General features: G+C 36.3%; 2 protein-coding genes across 2 annotated transcripts in view; one reads left to right on the forward strand and one right to left on the reverse strand.

The window, feature by feature from the left end:
- The window catches only part of TNNI3K (TNNI3 interacting kinase), a 428,191-nt gene that overhangs the window by 323,141 nt on the left and 81,448 nt on the right, over positions 1 to 23,602 (forward strand). Inside the window, 1 exon segment of the mRNA XM_060202368.1 lies at positions 22,191 to 22,259. Coding sequence (XP_060058351.1) covers positions 22,191 to 22,259 — 69 coding nt within the window.
- LRRC53 (leucine rich repeat containing 53) lies at positions 1,871 to 17,621 on the reverse strand. Its single transcript, XM_060201012.1, is given in 9 exon segments — positions 1,871 to 2,220; positions 2,223 to 2,366; positions 2,647 to 2,990; positions 2,992 to 4,549; positions 8,591 to 9,103; positions 12,926 to 13,669; positions 13,672 to 13,740; positions 16,013 to 16,129; positions 17,618 to 17,621. Coding segments are annotated over 9 exon segments (3,843 nt in total).

Here is a 23,602-nt window from a genome sequence, read left to right on the forward strand (position 1 = left end):
TAGAGTAATTAAGAAAAAAGTAGCCTGGTCTACAAAGCTAAGGAATCTATCAATTAGAACAATAAAATGACTATGCAATAAATTGGTGTAGACGTTCTTCTCCAAAAAGTACTTAAAGTTGGATCTGGTCAGTCAAACAGATGGTATAAAAGGAAGCCGAAACAGGAAGACTGGCATTAAAAAAAAATCAGGGGGGAGAGGAGTTGAAATTAATAGCAAGAAAATGGTGAATACAGAAAGAAAAAAGAGGCGGGTAATACAGTTAGGGACTTACAAAATAAGAACGTTGGGTCATTTGCTGGCAATTCTGAACAAGAAAACATAAGACAGATGGGAAATGTAAGTAAAGTCTGCATTGTTCTTATTATATTTTAAACTTTGCAGTATTGCCAGATGTAGATACAAAGATATAGGGACCGGGGGCCAGATGGTAGTGCAGTGGGTTAAGTGCACATGGTGCAAAGCATAAGAACCAGGAGTAAGGATCCCGGTTTGAGCCCCCAGCTCCCCACCTGCCGGGGGCCACTTCAAGGCGATGAAGGAGGTCTGCAGGTGTTTATCTTTCTCTCCCCCTCTTTGTCTTTCCCTCCTCTCTCAATTTCTGTCTGTCCTATCCATCAACAACAACAACAGCAATGGCAATAATAACATTAACAACAATAACAAAGGTAACAACTAGGGCAACAGAATGGGGAAAATGGCCTCCAGGAGTAGTGGAGTCTTAGTGCAGGCACTAAGCCCCAGCAATAATCCTGGAGGCAAAACAAAAACAAACAAACAAACAAACAAACAAAAACAAAGACATAGGGGCTTAGACATACATAGAGGAGGAGAAATTTAATTCCCTTTGCAACCTTTTTATTGCACTAAGAAATATTACAATGTTCTCTAGTATGAAACATTCTCAACATTTTACTGGGATATCAGATATAATTGCTTGAGTTTGCCTGCATTTCTCAAATAATTGTGGCTTTGTAGGAGAGTTGTGTATTCTGCTGCTTTGAAATCTAATATTAATAAGCACCATTTAAACCCTACTTAAAAGGTGCATTACCTACACCAAACATCAGTGACTACCAAACTTAAGAGATGAATTTTTGAAAACCAACATGCTTGCTAAGTGTTTGTTTAGTTTTCTGAATCTTCAGCAAATAACAATTGGCTATGAATCTTGTTAAAAGTCCTTTTGTTCAGGATCCATTGTGTTGATCTTTAAACTCTATTTGTGCTTTGAAAATGATTGAAGCAGAGATCTCCACCTAGTGGATTTGTAAAATTTTGCAGTTTTTACAAAAATGACCTACTACCCTTGGAAATTTTTTTTTCTTCAATAACCAGTTTTAAAACATCTACTCAAAATCTAGTGTAATTGTTAACAGACTAGTCATAAATGGTTGTAATATACCAATATACATATTGTCAATTAACAAAATTCAGTTTTTATTTTTACCATGATTAGGAAAACATAACAGGCAAAAATATGAATATATAATAATCTGTGTAGAAAGCAATATTGCAGTACCACTAATTGAGATGTGTTGAGTAATTCCCATAAAATAAACATCAAGTGTAAATCTGCTTAAATACTTTTTTGTATTTAATCTTTCATTTGCCTAAAGGTTTCTTTGTCTTCTTTTTTTTATGTTTGCTTTCTTTTCTAAGACTTGGCAGAACATTTCTGTCCTGATTTCTCATTCCTTAGAAAATCTTAATTAATTGTGCCAAGCATATTTTGTGGCTTCATTTTTTTTTAAATCTCCGCATTGTATTCAACAATGTGCTTTTATTACATGGATGACAAAGAGTTACTGAGGATTTTTCCTCCAAAATTACATATTTGAAATGCATGCAAAGGCTAGGGGGTATTTGCTTATCCTTTTGAAGAATGGTAAAGTAGAAAATGATTATTATTCGAGTTATTTTCTTCACTTTGTTCTGCCTCTAAAGGTAATGCATTTACATGTTCAGCAGATAATGGCTATCGCATAGGCTTAGGAGTTAAGTTTTCAGTTTCATTTATTTTCCCACAAATTAGAGGCACTTCTATTTTTGCATGATCAGTGCTGTCTTTTAACACTGGTAAGAGAGTAAGTGCTTCATGTGTCTTCGTTGTCATTACATTGTCTTTGTGTACACTGTAGTCTTTATATGGTTGATGAATACTTTGAACATTTCTTAAATCATGCATATTGCCATTACTTTAAGTATATTTTACACTAGAAGACAGTGTGTTTCAGTTGCATAAAAAGTTGTAGTACTCAAATTTTTAACTGTAATCGTTGCTACAGCAGAATTTGAATCAGTTAATACCTGTTTTTCACCTTTTTCATCATCCCAGGTTTACTGCTTTTCTTTTGTGGTGCATTCTTTGATGTGAGTTTCTTTTTTTTTAAAGATTTTATTTATTTATTTTCCCTTTTCTTGCCCTTGTTATTTATTGTTATAGTTATTATTGTTGTCATTGTTGTTGGATAGGACAGAGAGAAATGGAGAGAGGTGGGGAAGACAGAGAGGGGGAGAGAAAGATAAACACCTGCAGACCTGCTTCTCTGTCTGTGAAGTGACTCCCCTGCAGGTGGGGAGCCTGGGGCTGGAACCGGATCCTTAGGCAGGTTCTTGTGCTTGTGCCATGTGCACTTAACCCACTGTGCTACCGCCTGACTCTCTTTGTGGTGCATTCTAATGTCTTTGTGGTCTCAATTGACATACTGGAATTTGCATCACTTCTATTGAACACACTTTTCTTGTCTGTCCCTATTATTTTTATCTCTAGTCCTTCAGTGCCATCATCACTCAGCAATGTATTTGTGCTGTCAATGTATTTTTCACTACCTTTGGCTAGATGCCAAATAGCTTGAATACTAGGAGAACTGATATCCTTGGGAGGTTCTATTCTATGTTGATATGGAACAGAATTTGTCTTCATAAATGTTGGGTTACCCTTGAACTATGACTGTAGATTGAAAGAGGAATCATAAGTTTCTGTCTTGAGTTTCTTTTTCAACATCATTTCCTTCATCTATAATACAATTTTCTACAATTTTATATTCTTTTTTTGGGTCTGTCACTAATGTTTCTTCTCTAGCTCCTAGATGTGTAAAATGACCTGAATCTTGCTCTACATGTTGAAAAATGTGATTGTGATCTGAATTATGTTCCTTGTGGGTATCAGTTTTATGGGCACCTAGAAGCTGTGTTTGATTCCCCAAGGACAATGAAGACTGGTCTAACTCAGTCATCTCTGGCTTGTCTTGTTCTGAATGTTCACTGACCTCTGTTTTTCCTTGGCCAGTAGCTTCCCTGTAGTGGGGCAGTAAGATATCGCTTGCTGTGTTTTTCCAAGAAGCTGATAAGCTACTAGGAACTTCCAATGAGATATGAGTTTCACCTTGCATTTGTTCAATTAAAGATTGAAAATGTGTGTGCTTGTATTCAACTCTGCTGGGACTGGGCTGAGATGCTGATGAGTTTTCAACTGGTATGTGACCAGCAGGATAATAGTTGCCACTCATAGGGCTCTGTTTAACTATAGGCAAGGTGTTAGCATTGAAATGGGGGGCCTCTTTAGTGTTTTTTCTGTAATAGGGGATTTGCTTTGGAATTTGTTTGAGATGCACCCTCTTTGAAATATGTCTCCTATAATTGTTGCTCTCTAGCTTTTGGGAAAAATCTGCAGAGGACAGAAGGTTTGTTTGGGCTTCCTTTTTAGAAGCTTTGGATAATTTATTAGAAGTAAACAGTACTTGTTTGTGTTTTTTGGAGAGTTCTGGCAAGGGTTTTTCTGGATGGACTCTAACTTTTCTAAAAGGATGTAAATTTAATTTTATCTTTAAATGTTTTCTTTTAGTTTTCCCCTTCAAGTCAGATTTGATTCTCTTATTTTTCAGAATCTGTGAATCAGTAAACCAATTTCTCCTACTTTTCTCCTGAGGATTGTTATAGTTTTTGACATTTAGGTGAGTGAAGTGGTTACTCAGATCTTTCTGCTGGTTCCAAGGCATTAATGTTTTGGATGGCATCACCAACCTGTTTTTTTTAGGGCCATGGAAGATAACCTTCTTTGGGGTACGTGTTTTCTTGATTTTTGTTGATAAATCTGATAATTCCATGTTGTCTTCACTCACAAGGAGTTTTTCTATTGCACTCTTAATTTGAATTTGTTCTTTCTCGGCCTTTAGGTATTCTCTATGCTTTGCCTTCTTTTCTTTCATATAATCTTGAAGTTGGTCATAGGACACATATCTACAGATAAGAGAACTGTTCGGTTGAAAACACCTATTCCTCTTCTGTTTTAACAGTCTACAAGGATCATCATATTTTGATCTATGTTGTTCTAAGATCTTTTGTGTGTTGTATCCCTTAGATCCACAAGGTTTGGTAGATGAGTTTGTAATAACATGTCTCTGCCCGTGAGGATGTAAGCCACTGTCTTCTTTTTCTATTGGAGGCTGCCATGATTCATTTGTTAAATGCTTTTCAAGACTTTTTGTTGCCAAGGCTGAAGTGGATGTTGCATATCTTCTACTAAATGTGTCACTGCTGATATCTGCTAAATAATAAATACAGAAATTTAGAATTGAGTGAGTTTTATTACCCCAACCAACAGATGCTTAGAAACCTTATTAAAGGTGCAAAAATGACTCTTCTGATTATGACAATTCTGAATATTTTCTAACTCTTAAGTGCACAGGTAATATTTGGCAGGTCAGTATGTTTTTGATGAAACTCTCTGTGGCTACGTATTTTTAAATCTATTTTTATTAGTGACTTATTTTAAAAATTATGTGATAACAGAGATACAATTTCACACCATTCCCACCACCAGTTCTGTGCCCCCATTCTCTCCACTGGAAACTGTAGTAGTCCTCCCAAGGTCACAGATGTGGGTTGACTATTATATCTATAGCTATCTATCTATATTTATATATATTTATCTGTGGCTATTTTTAAAGATGTATACTCTGCCAGCTGTTCCACTGCCTGGCCCCTCTGTGGCTATATTTTAATCAGTTGCTATGCTAATTTACAAGTTGAGAGTTAGAAATGGAAATATTCCTAACTTTATGTCTTTAAATTAGATGTTGCTTAGGGTATCTTTAAACATAAAAATAACTAATCCCTTTTCAAATTATCATAGCAGTTTTTTTCTACCTTCACTTCTCAGATAAAGATAAATATTGGGGGAAATATGATATAGTACTGAGTAATGTTCAGATTCCAAACACAGAGCATTCGCCAATAATATAATTTAAATATTCATGATACTCCTGATTCCACTATGTCAAGACAATATCTGTTTAATTTCCCCATCATTTAATATAGTGTTCATTAAACAGATAAGAATTTTGGAATATGGGTTGACTTATGTTGTAGTATTCTCTGCCTGAAACTTTTAAGTAATGCATGCTAGTATAATAACTACATGTTAAATCATATGAATGATATGACTGATATTTACTATTTAATTGGGTATACACCAAGAGCCAGGCATTGTGCTGGATGGTGTGCAGTCTTTATTTCATTTAATATAATTGTGTTAATAATTAATAATAAAAAGTATTAGTAATGTGTCTGTTTCATATACTTTTTGCATGTATCAACAAGTATAGAGAAGTTGAGTACATCCTCCTTAAGATATAGGTAGAAATTGGTACAGGTCTTTTATGACATAAACCCTATTGTCTTAACCACAATTAATATTGTGTGTGTTGTGTTGTGTTGTATTGTGTTGTGTTTGCCACCAGCGTTATCACTGGAGCTTAATACCTATACGACTTCAATTTTTTTTTTTTTTGATAAAGGGTAAAAGATAGAGATTGAGATTGAGATGGAGATGGAGATGGAGATCAAGAAAGAAGAGGAAATACATGAAGCACCATTTTACTGCTCATGATCCTCCTCCAGAGGTGTACAGTGGAGCTTTTACCCAGGTCCTCAGGCAGAGCAAACCTATGTGCTCTACTGGGTGTACCACCACACAGCCCCCTGAATACTGTCAGAATACTTTCTCTTATTTTATGAAATTGTTTGCTTCATTCAGAGGTAGAAAACATATTTTTGTTCAGAGAGTGATAGCAATTGGTAAACAGATGATTCTAAGACCTGCCATCAACTTTCTGGGTGACTTTGGAGAAACTACTTAATCTCTGAATATCAAAAGATCAGTCTAAATGAGAACTTTATGTGGGTTAGACACTGTGGGTTCTTTTGTTTATTTGCTTGTTTGTTTTTCTGTTTCCCTCTATCATTGGGGCTTAGTGCCTGCACTATGAACCCACTTCTCCTGGTGTCAATCTTTTTTCTATTGTTATTGTTGCTTTTATTTTTGTTTTGGATAGGACAGAGAAATTGAGAGGGGAAGGAAAGATATGGAAGGAGAAAGATAGACACTTGCAGACCTGTTTTACCTTTTGTGAAATGAACCCCCTGCAAATGGGGAGCTGGGGCTTGAACTAGGATCTCTGAGCAGGTTGCATTATGTGAACTTAATCCAGTGCACTACTGCCCAGCCCCAGAAGTTATTCTAAAGAAAGAATTTATAACATTTATCATATTCCCAAAGAACTCTGTGAGTCAAATATTTGCATTAAGAACTATATAAAAATTATTTAAAACACAAACTAACACTTTCATCACATTAATACATTAATTAGTCTATAATAAAAGCAAACTTTCAAAAAAATAAAAGTTGTAATAACAGTTATCTGACCATAGTGCAATGAAACAAAAAATTAATAAAAGTAAAAAAATAAAAATAAAAAAAAATAAAAAAAATAACTATAGAATTGGATCATCTCTAAATTTTCCTCTACTTTTCAAGTATTAAGGTCCTGTGCTTCTGGGCAGGGGTAGATAGTGTAGTGGTTATGCAAAGAGACTCCAAAGTCCCAGGTTCAATCTCCCACATCACATATGCCACAGCTGAGCAGTGCTCTGGTGTTTCTCTCTGTGTCTTTCTCTCTCTGTATCTCTCTCAAAAATAAAAAAAAAATTAAATACTTAAAAATTTTTAAAAAGACTCTGCACTTCCACATTAGAGGGCATAATCTGAGTGTTGTTATGTATTACTGTCTTTTATTTAGAACAACTTGGCCTTGAAACACCTATAGTCTCCATCTCTAGTACATATCTAGGTTATAGCAGAATTTTGCATCCTTCTTAAAACTGACACATTTTTCACAAACTTGTTTTATCTGTTTGAAACATAGAATTGGTATATATATATATATATATATATATATATATATATATATAAATGTATATTCATATTCTATATTAACACCATCCCCACCACCAAAGATCTGTGTCACTCTCCCCTCACACCAAAGTAAAGCTGAACATCTACCCTTACCCTCCTTCCAGAGATTTTATATGTCACTTTGGTGACATACTCCAAACTCAGTCAGATTCCGCTCTGAGTTTCCCATTTTATTAAATACTTTTAAAAATTTAAGTAACACAATGTCTCCAGTGTAGGATTTCCACTAGGAAAAGTCAAGATATTATAGCTAAAATGAAACATCTGCGTAAGGTCTGATTCTATTGAAAGGCTAAGTGCTTATTTGCTTATAAACTAAGAAAAATTTGATCCGGTTTCTGTGGCAGATTTTTCTTTTTGTGGCTGCCCCTCTCAAGTCAAATCATCAGTCCCCAGAAACTTGTAAGAACCAGAGATAGGGGAATGCAGTAGGATAAATTCATAAGGCTGCCTTATGCCACATGTGAAGTAACACACAATTTTATTCTTACTCAGTTGTCCACAAATCCGTCCTTAAGACCCAATCCCCATGGTAAGAATTTCTTGGTGCAGCATTTCTGTCATTCATATTCTGAGAGAAACCTCAGCTTGTAAACCAATTCAAATAAATGACAGGAACCTCTTTACAGAGCAACTGTCAAAGTTTTCACTGCTGAGTCTGAAAGCATTGCCTTACTATTCAGGGTGAAAAAGGGAGACATTTAATTCATTGCCTCCTTCTAAATATTGACATTACCCATGTACGGTGGGTAGATGTCATGGCCAGATTCACTTGGCTCCCAATATGGGACAATGAATTAAGTCCTGACTTTCCCTGGACTGGGAAGTTATTATCTCTGACAGCTCAGCAAGCAAAGTTTGTGTCTTGACATCATTCTTGAAATGAATCACTAGTATTAGAAGGCCCATTCTTCTCACATGTCATGCTCTGGGAGCGTTGCTTACTGCAGAATTGGCATTAGAGCTCAAAAGATGTTGCGATGCAAGTCGATCTTCCATGAATCTTAACAGTGCTATTGCTATTTAAAAAGCTTCTTTTAAAAAAAAATGTGAGGAACTGGGTCACAAAATTCACTTCCTAAAAAGCACAAGATCTACACTCAGCTCCTGGAAGTAAGTAGTGGTTATCTACACACACACACACACACACACACACACACACACACACACACACATATACACACACATACACACACACTATCTTTAAGTGAAATAGGTTGGCACTACTATGACTTTTTCTGACATTGCTTTTGGAGAACATTACAAGGGGATTTTTTTTTTGTCAAAGGAATTTAAACAAATTGAGATTTTTCTAGAACATAAACAACTTACTTATTGTTGCCATTTGCTGTGACAAATTTCCAAGTTGGACTTCCTCAGGCATATGATTCCTTAGTTTTCTTGTTCTTGCTGGATAGTATCTTGCAAGTAAGTTCGCTTCATTAAAAGCTGCCATATTCTCAGGAGACTCTGAACATTCTGACTGTAACAGTCTGCCACCAAGGCAGAAGAAAGAGCTATCTGCCCTGTGGTCCTTCTCTTTCACATTTCTAAATGATCTGTCAAGTATTGTAGACTCAGAAACAAGTCCTGCTTGATGACTGTTTTCCTGTGAAAGTGGTATTTCCTTTCTGGACTCCACAATGGACATGACCTTTATCTTATTTTCCTGAGTTAAGTGGCAGTTACGGTATCCCTGAGCTTGGTAATTTCTTGCCTCATGAGCACACAGGGATTCATCAAAGTTTCTGCAACAAAGGTTTTCTGATATGTGTTCATTTGTTTTACTTTGTTGTAGTTTCCAGTTAAATATAACTAAACCTATACAAGTGAGACCAACAGCTCCTGTGACAAAAAGAGAGGCCATTAAGAGATAACATCAAGGGGAAAAACATATAAGTCATTGAATGTGCAGTCCATAAACATTGTATCTGTTAATGGGTTAAAGAGTATCAGAATTGATGGGAAAATCATCACCATGAGGAAATTTATCAGTTCACACTGATAGTTTAATCGACACTGTTTTGTTTTCCAATTTGAATTCTATGTGTGTTTTTCAGAAATTATATAGGTACCTAGTGATATCTCACTCGGTAGAATGCACATTACCATGCATGTGAGCCTAGGTCTGAGCCCCCCAGTCCTTACCTTTCTCTCAGACTCTTTACCCTCCCCCCATTCTTATCGTCTATAAAATAAAAGGCATTGTCAGGAGTGTTATAATTGTTCAAGCACTGATCCCCCCAGACATAACCTTCATATGTATATGAAAAAAATGCATCTATAATCTCTTTGATAGTTTTTTGAGAGCTTTGGTAGGTTTTTCATGACCTGAAATTCACTTAAGAAAAAGCAAGTATCTTGCATTAAAATGCATGTTTTAATTGTAGAAAGCAAGTTTATTTCCAAACTTCCTGTGTCTTAGTTGCATGTAGCACATGTGTTAAAATGATCAAGGGCTATTTATTACCTTATTTCCAAAAAGAAAATAAAACTGATTCTATATCACATTACCATATGCTATCATCTTTAAAGGCCCATCCCTTATCTTATAGTATGTCACTGACTGTTAGTCATGGAAAGGTCAAATTGATTGTGTTTGAGACTCAGTGTCATCTGAACAACATCTCCCTTCCTGACCTACTTTTTCTTCACTCAAACAGTATGTTTAAAGATTTCAATTTATTGGTCTTAGAATACACTCTTCAAAACTTCATTGCTTTGTGCTCATATGTCTATAATACTATATGCTCCTATGTATATAATACTACCCTGTTTATGCACAAATTTTATTTGACCATTAAAATCAAAATCTGCATTTGCAAAGTTTTCAGTCTGTATATTACCTAAAACAATTAGCAATTTAAGCTCAATTCCTATCCAAATCTCAACAATACTCTTTATAGTAGAAAATAATTTTTATGAAACCACTAAATCCTTGGAGAGTCAAAACAAACCTGAAGAAAAAAAGGACGAAAAAATGAAAGCACCATTCTCCATGACTGCAAGCTATGCTGTGGAGCTTCAATAATCAAAACAGTATGGCACACAAGTTATTGGAATACAAATAAGAATACAGAAATAAAAGAGCCATATATGAGCATCTCACAATGGCAAAGGATGCAGATCTTTCCAATAAATCACACTGAAAAACTGGACAGCCCAAGTTGCAGATGCTACGACCTCACTAATGTGTCCCAAAGTCTCACCTCTCCAGAGCCCTGCCCCCTAGGGAAATATTAGAAACAGGCTGGGGGTGTGGATGGATCTAAAGTGAAGAAGCAAATACAGAAGCTAGACCTTCCACCTCCTGCACGCCATAAAGAATTTTGGTCCATATTTCCACAGAGGGTTAAAGAATAGGGAAACTTCCAATAGTGGGGATGGGAACCAGGACTCTGGTGGTAGGAACTGTATGGAATTGTATCCCTGTTATCTTATAATTTTGTTAACCATTATTAAATTACTAATAAAAATAAAAATGAAAAACTGGACAGCCACATATAATAGTTTAAATGTATTAAATTTAAATGCAGTATGTGAAACTATAAAAGGTATAGAAAAAAACGTAAGTGATAATCCTTTTAAGGCATTGGCCTTAATGATGTTTTTGTGTACTTCTCTCCAACAATAAGAAAATCTAAAAAGCTTAGAAACAGATAGGACTATATAAACTCTAAAACTTCTGTGCAGAGTAAAAAATATATATGCAAAACAAAAAAATGTAGCTTACTGAATGAAAGAAGATATTTACAATCCATATATAAAATAAGGGATTATTATTCAAGGCATATAAACAACTCAGCAACAGCAAAACAACAATGACAGCAATAACAACAACAATGACAATAAGCAACAAGGACAACAAATGGGGAAAAATTAAAAAGATAAATTAATAAAATTTAAAAAGAAATGGGCATTTTATCAAAGATATACAGATGGTCAAAGGACCCATGAAAAGATGCTTTTTACAGCCTATCAGTAGAGAAATGCAAAGAAAAACCTCACAAATGTAGAATGGCTATTATATGAATTGAGCAAAAAGTAAGTCTTGAAATGTAGGCAAAATTAACTCTGATATACTATATTAAAGGGCAAAAGCTCAGATTCACTGATTGTTGTCCCAGTGTGCAAATGGAAGCAAGAGCGATGTGCAAATCAACCTCCTTACTGCCTTATCTTTGGGAACATGTCTACAGATAAAAGTTTGTGGTAGATAGCTAATCAAACAAGAGGTGGGATATGGGAAATACAGGACTGGGGCCTTCAGTAATCAGGTCTTCCCATCTCCTGGTGGACATTCCATGAAGTTCTCCTAAAATAAAGCCTGAAATAAAGCTCAACTTTCTCTGTGTTTTTTTTTAAGATTTTATTTATTTATTTATTTATGAGAAAGATAGGAGGAGAGAGAAAGAACCAGACATCACTCTGACACGTGTGCTGCCAAGTATCCAACTCGGGACCTCATGCTTGAGAGTCCAAAGCTTTATCACTGCCTGCCACCTCCACCTCCCAGACCACTTTTCTCAGTTTTTTAAAGTACTAACAACAACAACAAAAGGGTGTGTGTGTGTGTGTGTGTGTGTGTGTGTATCGGGGGTGTGTCTCTTTTTTGTTATACAAATTGATCTTTAGCATTTTAATGATTCTTTGCAAAAACAGTTCTCTAGAGGGGTAACATTTGAATAATCCAATCTATTTCAAGTCACCTACTCCCTCCTGGAACAAATCAAGAAGACCTTTCCTCTTGAGGCTATGGTTTCAATCGCATAAATACACACTTCTCATCACATGGGTATCCATAGATGAAGACAATTTCACTCACTGTAAGCATGGGGGATAAATACACCTGGAAGTACATAACTCAAGAAATGTCATTTTTTTTATCTTAGATATGATTCACCGAGTAAGATGATAGCAGATGCATAGTTTAAATTGCTATAAAGTACTATAGAAAAGTTAAAGGACTGAATAATATCCTGTTTAGTCATTCTGGATATGCACCAAATTTATAAAAGAATTAGACAAGCAGAAATCTTAGAAGAATTCAAAACCTTCAAACAGGAGAAATTCCTCAACAGGAGAAAGAAAACCAAAGCACAGAGAAGTTATAGCTTGTCCAAAATCACAGAATAAGGGAGAGTAGAGCCAGTTTTCAAGCCACACTAATCTAACTACAGAGTTCTTGTATTTAAACACTATTCTTAACAGCCCCTATAAAGAAGGATCTTTGTGATTGTCACAATAGCAACTCCTTGTGTATTTGGAAAGCCCACTGATTCTTCTTGTATCATAGAAAAGTAGACAGATATATGTACTTATCAATTTTTAAATGTGATTGTATTCCTCAACAAATGGGTAATTGATAACATATAAGGACAACCAAAATAAATAATAATTTATCTTAGTAAGTAAAACAGAGTAAGTTGTATACAAACTAACTCTAACATGCTGGTGCCATGCCCTTTCCTCTGTGCTGTCTTTGCTATAACAGGGAATTCTTGCAGATTGTGTCAGATCAACTAATACCGTCTGCTGCTGAAAACCTCTCTATCCACAAGTCCTAGAATATTTTCACGATTGTTGGATAAAGGCATCATATCGTGTTATTTTGTTTTAAGAATATGGATAAGAAAAAAGAAGAGAGCATATATCTCCCTGGCATACCTGCAAAGCCAAGGACAGTCAGCAGGGCTACATCCTGCCCTGGGAGGAGAGTACTTTTCTCTTTTAGAGTCAGAGTGAGGTTAGGAGCTTTGGACTCACAGTTGGTTTCAGACAGCCTTAACAAACTCTTTGAATCGGCCATAACTGTGGTAGATGGTTGGCAATTTAGGTCCTTAGCATTTCTGAGTGTGTGAGCAGAAGACTTAATGTAGTTTCTTAAGAACTGAGCAAGAGGATAGAGATCACAACTGCAGCTCCATGGGTTCTTATCTAAACTCAGAAGGATTAACTGCTTCAGTGGAGTAAAAACATCTGGCACGTGCACCAACCTATTTCTGGAAAGGTCCACTTCCTGTAGTTGAGGCAGAGGCAGGAAAGCATCTTTCCCAACGTAGGAAATAAAGTTGTTAGATAAATCCTAATGCCTCAGACTATGCAGATTTGTGCCTCCAAAGGACCTGTCTGTCAGATTAGAAATCTGATTCCCACCCAACTGGAGCCTTGTCAGGCCCCTGTTGTTGTGGAACCAGGATCCTTGAAGGGTGTGAAGAGCATTATTGCTAAGTACCAGAACCTTCAGGTTTTGAAGCTTGCTGAAGGTGTGATTGGTGAGGGAAGAGCTGGATATGTGGTTGTGTTCCAGCAACAGTGTCCGCAACTTTGAAAGGCCATGCAGGGCTTCATCCTGTACATCTTTGATTCCATTTCTGCTCAGGGAGAGCAGGGCAAGATTAAACAGAAGGAGAGATTTGTGCTCTCTATGGAGGATAGGTATCCATCAGTGATGACTAAAACCTTCGTAGTCACAGGGGCTGCTGTGGAGAACAAAAGCACAGACTAGAAGCGATACCCATGAGTGAGAAGGGAGTACAGTAGAGAGCAGAGGTGATCAATACCTTCTGAGCAGTCTTATCACCTAGGTAAGAACAATGAGCAAATGAAAATGATTCTCTTATTTCTCAATTTAAGAAAAAGCTGGCTGTTTGTCAGAATTGTGGATTTTTATATTCATTGTTACTATGGCAAGATTATCTGAGAGACATAAACCCATCTGTTCCTTTAGATAGCAAAATTAATTCGTTGGGATTTATTTCATTGATATCTTTTTAAAGGTAGTTCTGTAGACTTTTGCTCTGTGAAATTTTACTGACCTGCTCCAGACCTCTAGTCTAGGACAGATAGAGCCTTTGTCTGAATTTCCTAACCACTAGCAATGAGTATTTATGATATGAAGTTAATCATATTTTTCAAATATGAAGTATAGATTGGGAGGGAAGTCTGAGGAGAAGCATTGGTTTCTGTTTTGTAGCTCCAGGCCCAAAATTGGCAAGTTGGTAAGTATCTATATCCTCTCCAGACAACTGGAGGATCTGTCAGTGGGGTTCTCATTATAGTCTGGGCCACCTTGGCCTCCTGTCTAATATCTGTTCCCTCCAATGAAGTCCATCATGTGATGACAGGTGGTACTCAGGGCTTCCAACTGTTAATCCTTTCACCATAATCACCTCAGAGCTATCACTGCTCTGTCATTAGAAATCAAAGCATTTTTAACTCAATAAAGATGTATTATAATCAGGAGTTATTGTAACATATCTTTATCATGCTAAAATTATTTTGACTGCAAATGACAGTGTCATAAGGATGGAAGCTTCCATTGTCCCTGGGAGACCTACAGGTGCTATTAGAACAATCAGCCAGAGGGAAAACAAATCAAGAGTCCCTTATGAAATTCAAGCTACCTGGTGAAGCAAAGAGCAAAGAGATTTTTTAAAAATGTAAAAGACAAAAAATTTTCAGTGACTTCTTTTGAAAAATTTGTTCTAATCACTGAAGCACAATGAGCTTAAATTATGTTTGTTTGTTTTGTTCAAGTATTTATTTCTGATTACTTTGATTTTGATTCAATATGACCAGTCTGGAATTGTGTTCCTCTACTCACTGTTTTTGCTATGGGAGTTTTGTTTTATAGATACCAAGTCCTCCAGGGATTTGTCTGCTCTGAGGAAAAAGGCTATTTTTTTTCTTCTGTCAATTATTTCTTATCTAGAACCAGATAGAAGTTCTACTTAAAAGTTATCTATTCACTTCCTTGTGTTTATGAAATCTACCTTTACAAATGTGGCATTCTGTAATTGATAAGGAAGACAAAAATGTACAGAAAAGTATATAAGCAATATTTGTTTCTTCCATACATCATCTATCTCTGATCAGAAAAAAAAAATGCAATGAAGTCAAGAATTCCATTGAGAGGATAGGAATTTAATGTTTAAGTGTTTTAAAAGCTGGCTGCAAGTAGTGTATATAACACTATTTTTTTTTAACTCTCTCTCTCTCTCATTAGAGATGACAGTAAAATCTGCCTCCTGGTTTTGAGAGTCATGAGGTCTTAAAAATAAAAGACACTATCTTCTTTCCTCACAATTTAAAGTCAGTTATTTCTGGAAAAAAAAATCCACTGGCAGAGCTTATAGCTTGTTTATCTCTTCCTGAATATCAAGATGTAAATCACATTCTCCTCAAATTTGTTAATAAAGTGTCTTATTAAATTGTTGACTTAAGCAAGCAATATGTAATGAGTACAGGCAGTGTATCTTGTTAGCATTTCTACAGCTCATTTACCAGTAATAAGAAGGACTAGACTTTCAAAATTAGATGCACTTTGATAATAATCTGTTTTGCTGTTATAACACTTAATCTTACTAATACTGAACAGTTATACTTCAGTTTTTTTGACTCGATTTATTTTCCAGCCAGTATAACAAGTTTCAAGTTTGTATAAAGTATTGATAAAAACATAATTTAAATTATCTACTACTTTCTTTCATGATCAACAAAGCATGTGAGCTGTATTAACTGGTTGTATTCTTTTTTATATATATAGTAAAACATCTGTTACCAATGAAGAGTCCACCAACATCAGAAAAGCAATGCTACCAGGAATTTATAGTCACTAAAACAAATGCCTTACTCTGCAAAAATTTACCTCTTTCAGGCAGAGTTTAGAGTGCAGTCTGTCCAATGGAAGGCACAATAAAGAATTTGCCAGATACACTGAAAACTGCTCTTCTAAGTTACTGGTTTTATTACCTACTATATAGCTTAGCTGGTGGCAGAGGGTTACATCTTTGGTGCACACCACGCATGATACTGGGCAAGCTGCCACCAACCGTAGCAGCATGATGGCAAAGAGCATGAGCCATCCACCTGAAAAAGAAAAAAAAAGTAGAGGGCAATAGCTGTCATGATCTTGCCATCTATTATCCATGATTTCAGCATATTCAGCTCATAAGAAATTTTTGTTTTTACTGCTTTTTAATTAAAGAGCAACTCAGGTTTTCTCAAGACGTCAGCTATATGACTTGAAATCTTAATTTGCATAGATTTTAAACTGAAGTGTGTTGGAACAGGAATGCAATTAGCATACAGCTGATGGTCAGCCTGCCAAGCTACAACAGACTTATGCAAACTCGCAAGGGATTATGGGTCCATAGGAAGTTATTTAGGTGGGATCTGGCAGTAGCGCGCGGCGGGTTAAGTGCACTTAGAGCTAAGTGCAAGGACTGGTATAAGGATCCTGGTTGGAACCCTGGCTCCCCACCTGCAGAGGAGTCTTTTCACAGGCAATGAAGCAGGTCTGTAGGTGTCTCTTTTTCTTTTCCCCTCTGTTTTCCCCTCCAATCTCCATTTCTCTCTGCTCTATCCACCAACGACAATAATAACTACAACAAAAATAAAATAACGGTAACAAACAGGAAAATAATTTTAAAAAATTTTTTTAAAGAAAGTTATTTAGGTGAGTGTATGGTGGAAATCGAGCTCTCTGTGCCTGCTGCTCTTGCCTGCACTCCTTCTTCCTGGGACCCACCATACCACATCCCCGGGGACCATGTAGACCAGCACTGGTAGCTAGTTTAAAGACTCATGGCTTGCCATAATGACTAACCAAGCTTTGCCCGTTTTACTATTTTGCTGTACCTAAATAACCTGCGATGTAATAAACCTCCCATTTATTTAAACCCCAGTCAAAGCCCATACTGGGATGCATTGGATCAACCTTCTCGTGGTGCATCCCGTGAGTACCCATTTATTGGGGAAACTGACATCCTTCCTAGCCGACTGAATCCACATGGATCCCAGTCACTTTCAAAGCCAGCAACAAGCAGACATCAGGTTCAACTTGACGCTGTTGACTGGCTACAGAAGAAGGGCAAACGCTAGAAGAAGAAAAGCCCAAACTAGTTTTTTTTTTTTTTTTTCATTGTTACTCATTTTTTATTTTATTTTATTTTACTTGCCTCCAGAGTTACAGGGTTGTCTCTGGGGCTCGGTACCTGCACCACAAATCCAAAGCCCCTGGTGGCCATCTTTTTTTTTCTCCCCATAAGTGTTGGTTAGGACAGAGAAATTGAGACAGGAGGGGAAGACAGAGAGGGGGAGAGAAAGACATCTACAAACCTGCTTCACCGCTTGCAAAGCAACCCCACCCCCACCTCCGCAGATGGGGAGCCAGGAGGCTTGAACCAGGATCCTTGAACCAGTCCTTGTGCTTCGCACCATGTACACTTAACCCAGTGCACTACCACCCGCCCCCCAAGTTTTTTTTTCTTTTTTAATTACTATAGAACCGTTAAAGCATTTGACCATAAATTCAGAGAGCACATATTACCAAGTAATGGGTATACCAAGGCATACCCATTACTATAAACTACCTAAAAAGTTACTTTGTACACACTGTACAATTTGTAGAACTTTTGTATATATATATACTAATTCTCTTAATTCTGCAAACCAGTTTGAGGCTGAGAGAGTTGAAGCTCACATTGCCTAATAAACCTTCAGAAGTCAAATCAATATCAGTTTTTTAACCTCATATCTCACTCTTAACCCAGTGTTATTTCTTGTATGCAGAAAATGATTGTAGATACAGGACCTTATGTTATTACAACTGAATTGCTACTTAAAGATTTAGGTGACATACTTAAGGAATATTAAGAAATTTAAGGTCTACATAGCTTTAAATTCAACTCTGTTACTTACTGGATATATTACTCTAAGTTATTTATTCAGTTTTCTGCCTTTTATGTTTAAAGTAAATATAATCATAAATTTTTAAGTTTCATTGTATTGTGAGTGTTAAATAAATTTTTCTATATGTTTAATAGATATTAAATTTAGCCATTGTTTTAATGATATTTAAACTCTCCAGTGAAGATTCACATCATTTGCATTCAGTGTTCAAAAAGCCACTTATTTATGATGCATTCCCTGATTAATTAAAATAAAAAATATCTTAAAACAGGTTTACAAAATATTCATACAATAAAATCAATCAAAAACAAAGCAATCTATGGGTCTAACATTTATTTAAGTAGTATTTACTGAGTACCTTTTAAAAAGATTTATTTATTTTTATGAGTGAGAGAGAGGAAAGAGAGCTCAGAGCCATGCTAAGATCAGGCCAGGAATTGAACCTGTGATCTTAGGAGCCTTGGGCTTGCATATCATGTTTCATGGCTCAGTTTTCTATCTGAACTCTTGAACACCTTTTTTTACCTAGGTTCTGCTAGGACAGTGGAAATAGATGTGGGAACTATGATAAGCTATGGAATAAATAAAGCATAAAGGACAAGATAGCAAATACAAATAAGTAAATAAATAAGTAAAAACTATGCTGGGCAAAAACACTGGTAAAATAACATTAGAAAAACACCTAAAGAAGCTTGAAGTACACTGGCCACTCAAGGTAAAGACAAAACTATGGTCTTACTACCCAAATAAGATAAAAAGTAATTATAGAGTTTCTTGTGAGTAGTATTGTTTGATATAAATCAATTTATAATGTGATTATTTTGGCTACTGTGTTGGGAAAAGACATTTAGCTGTCAAAAATGAGAAGCAGCATAAGTAGTTATAAGGCAGTTATGATAATACAAGCAATAAATGATGATTTAGATAATGATGAGGCGACTATTATAAATACAAGAGTTGCATATACAAATTTAGAATTCATAGGGACGTTCTCAGAGATACATATGGGGTTAAAATTATTACAGAAGAAAAGACAAAAGAACCCAAAAATCAGGTCATTATATTGGTCATCTGTGTGGAAAGGAAAAGCCTTATGAGCAGAATCAGAGAATGTAAAAAAAAAAGAAAAAAAATTCATAGGGCAGCTGTATAGAAAAAGAAAACAAGGGGGCTAATGACTTAACAAATAACTCAGGTTGGGAAGATAGCATGGTGCACATATGCAGAGAGGCTTTCTTCATGCTTATGGCCCCAGAGGCCCCACGTCCAAACCCTAGTAAATTCAGAGAGTTGGCTCCCTTTTATCCTTTTGGGGAAAAATTATCTTTTCTATATTTACGAGGAAGACCAGAATTTTCTGAAGTCGCAACCAAATAGAAGCCAGAGCTGAACACAGCTCTAGTTTATAAATAAATAAATAAATAAATAAATAAATAAATAAATAAATAAATAAAATAGGGGGTCAAGCAGTCACACAGCGGGTTAAGCGCACATGGCTCAAAGTGAAAAGATCGGCTTAGGATCCCAGTTCAAGACCCTGGCTCCCAACCAGGAGGGTCGATTCACAAGTAGTGAAGCAGGTCTGCAGGTGTCTGTCTTTCTCTCCCCATCTTTGTCTCCCTTCCTCTCTCAATTTTTCTCTGTCCTGTCCAACAGCAATGATCACCATAATAATAATGACAACAAGGGTAGCAGAAAAGGCAACAAAATGGGGAAAATAGCCCCCAGGAGCAGTGGATTCGTAGCACAGACACCGAGCCCCAGCAATAACCCTGGAGGCAAATAAATAAATAAATAAATAAATAAATAAATAAAATAGAAGAAAAGAAAAATAACAAGTTGGGAAGGTTCATAACAAACATTAAAGAAAATAGGATCTAGTTGTATACAGTACAGTTGGTATGATGTTAGATTCTATAAATGCTTAGACGTTTTCCAGGAATAAGCAAGCATATTTATGAAGGGGCAAGACAGGCATGCTCAGTCAAGGAACATACAATATTCATGTGGCGCATGTATAGAAAATGGTGGGGAAATCATCATGAGAGTATATACTATAAGGCTAGGAAAAATCCATTGCACTGCCTCCATTGATATAGTCTGGGATCCTTACCTGTTCTGTCTTGTCCAGTGGAAGTCAAAGGAACATAAAAGAATGGCTGCTTCCAGGGATGGGCTGTTACTGCACCCTCCAAACCATAAGCTTTAGACCAGTGTTTTGTTTGTTTGTCTAAATTTTTTTTATTAGTGATTTAATAGATTAATAAGATTGTGGGATAAGAGGGGCACAATCCCATACAGTTCCCACCACCAGAGTTCTGTATCCAGTCCCCTCCATTGGAAGCTTCCATATTCTTTATTGTTCTGGGAGTATGGACTATAAAGATCTTTTTGAGGTGCAGAAGGTGGAAGGTCTGGATTCTCCTCTGGACATTGGTGTTGACTGGTCAGTCCATATCTCCAACCTGTTTCTGTCTTTCCCTTGTTGGGTAGACCTCTAGGGAGGTGGGGTTCCAGAACATATTGGTGAGGTCATCTGCCCAGGAAAGTTAAGTTGGCATCATGGTAGCATCTGCAAATTGGTGGCTGAAATGCATTAAGATATAAAGCAAAATAGCTTAATAATCACAAACCTAAAGGTAAGAATATAGCAGATAAGATTTGGGGACTTCATGTTTAAAGAATCTAGGAAGTCTATTTCAGATACGTCCCAAGGGGTCTATGACTTTACTAATTTTCCCTGAGACAGACAGCTAACATGCAGATGGGCTAAGAGTATTGTCTAGGAAGATGGTGTCAAAGTTAAGGATAGGATTAGAAAGCTGGATTAGGCTAGAGAGAAGCTCCCAAATGTGGGAAAAGTATATAAATACAATTAACTGTAAGTCCCATTGATCTGACCTTGGGCTCATGTCTATTCATATTTAGCACAGGAGCCTATGCAACCTCTGCATCCCTGTCAGGAATGTATCTCAATTACATCCAGGAAAAGGATTGCAAGGTTGCAAAAAGTTTTGACATGAGCATGGCAATGAGCTAAAACCTTATAAGAATCAGAGAGGCTTAATTAAATTAGCTTGATAAAGACCATTTGGCATGAAACCATTTGAAAACTCTATAAGAAAGACACATCACCTCACTCACACCACCTTTGTCCCACCTACCTAGAGGTATGAAGAATGTGAGAGGAAACTGCTTCCACTTAAGAAGGCTCAGAGGGAAGTAGTATCCTCCGGGGAAGACTAGATATTAAGGGAGAAATTGTTCTACTGAGAATCTAAATTAGTTGGTTACTGCATCAGAATTTTAAATTGAGCTTTCTACCTCCCAGCCATGGAAGTTTTTTAAAGGGGAAATTATAGGTTATGTGATCCTTTCAATCTGATAACCAGAAACATATAATTTCTTCTAAGCAGATTGTGTTTCTAAAATTCCAAGAAAGTTTTCCACAGATCCATAGTTATTTTTTTTTATATTCCAGCAACCAGAACAAAACTTGAATTGAAATCAGAATACAATACATATGTGTTCAACTAAAGTCATTCAATATAGATGTTCATAATGGATAATGTCTTCAAATAAAATTTTTGTTTATTAATGAGAGAGAGAGAGGGAGAGGGAAAGAGAGAGAGAGGCACATCACTCTAGCACATCCTTAGGCTTAAGGATCCAACGGCTTTGTTCATTGTGCTATCCTCCTGGCTACAGAGTGACAATACATTTAATAGCAGTTTTTTTTAATATAAAGCTAATCTTACCCCCTAAAATAGGACTTGGGCATAATATGTCTATTCATCATACTTACAAATCTGGCATGGTATTTTAAAATGGAAATAATTATAAAAGTAGCTATAGCAGTTGTTTTTCCTCTTTTCCTATTGTGCAGTATAAGGCAATGAGATAGTTAATAGTTTTTAGTATTCACTTTTATTCTTTCATTTTGAAGAAAATCTGCCATTTAAAAACATGCAAAGCTAATTAAAGCTTTCCCACTATTTCCTTATCTGAAAGTAGTTGCAAGTTCTGACTTAAAACTCTTATCGGAAGGAGACTCAACATCTCTCCCAGAACAGCAAATGAACGTTCAATTAATACTTCAATACAAATGTGTTTTAAATAGAAAATATATACTTTGTCAATCTCACTCTTTACAAATGCAAATACTCAATTTTAAAATCCAGAGAGAGTTGACTCCCTTTTATTCTCTTGGGGAAAAAAATCTTTTCTCTATTTACAGAGAAGACCCATATTTTCTGAAGTTGTTAACAAGTTAGAGGAATGTCTCCGCAGGACTGAGAAGCTGCTAGTGGCTGAGCTCTGACCACATCTCCTGGAAACGGTAGGATTTTCTGCCTTTAGTAGGCCAGCCAATAAGGGGTCCTAGCGATGACACCAAGGAGGTGACTATAACTTAATTTGGGTTAAGAATTAGAGTAGGAAAAAAGGGGGGAAAATTTTTTTTTCTTCCTTTTAATTTCTAAGCATACCTCCTTCCCCGCCCCCCGCCCCCATAACCAGTCCCTGGGGACTAGCTCCTAGCAGGATCTCCTGCTAGGAGCTCCTTTTCTTTACCAAATTCCTGTCCCACCGGGGAGTATCATTAATTCTAAGTCTATACCTTTCTGAAGCCTCTGACCTTTTTTTTTCTAAGTAGGCAACCCCCCCCACCTCACCCCACATAGCTAATTAAATAATTTTTTAAAAAAAACTTTCCTTTCACTGCCCTTTTATGACTGTTCTTTTTCTTATCTTTTTCTTTTTTCTCTCTCTCTTTCTTTTTTTTTCTTTTCTTTCTCTCATTCTTGTCATCCTTTCTTCCTTAATCCTACAGCTTCCAAAGTCACAACCCCAGACCCCACACCACCAAACAGTGTGCTTTTTTGAATGCACTGATACACATTTGGGAATTTCCTTTCACTGCTCTTTAATTACAGCTCTTTTTCTTATCTTTTCCCTTTTCTCTCTCTGGCCTCTTTTTTTTTTATCTTGTCATACACTTCTTCCTTCTTCTTTGCCTTTCTGAATTTGTGAATTATTTTGGGGAAGAAATCTGACTCAGAGTGGACTCTCTATGTGTGTATCTCTGCTCTAGTTCCCTTTCCCCTCTTGTTACCCCTAGAATATACAGTGGATAGTAGATTTGTATAACTGTCTATTCTTGCTATCCTTTCTTTCTTTTCTCTTTCTTCTTCACTGGGATTTGGTTACTATTTATTCACAGACTGGAGAAATTGTTTGGCTAACTGATAACAATTTAACTGCTTCAATACTTGCTTCAGTTGCTACTGTAATTCCTGAGGTTGGTGAGTGCAATAGAGATAAAGGTATTTAGTACAGTGTTACTTGTACTCAAGACACAATAACTGAGGAACAACAGAGCATAAAAAAAAAGAAACACATAAATCAAAAAAATGGGTAGATCAAAAACAAATAAAACTGCTACTCCAATGAGTGAAGACAAGCACCCAGAAGAAACTACAAATCAGGCAGAAGTAACCATAGATAAGAAAAGTATGCAAGCAATAATAAACTTATTAATCACAGAAATGAAAACAACATTGGAGGAAAGGAATGGCAGTATTAGGGAAACAACAGTTGAGACTCCCAAGGAAAATACTGATTATATTGAGGCAATTAGAGAACTGAAAG

Source organism: Erinaceus europaeus, chromosome 11 (genome assembly GCF_950295315.1).
Source record: "Erinaceus europaeus chromosome 11, mEriEur2.1, whole genome shotgun sequence".
Taxonomy (NCBI): Eukaryota; Metazoa; Chordata; class Mammalia; order Eulipotyphla; family Erinaceidae; genus Erinaceus; species Erinaceus europaeus.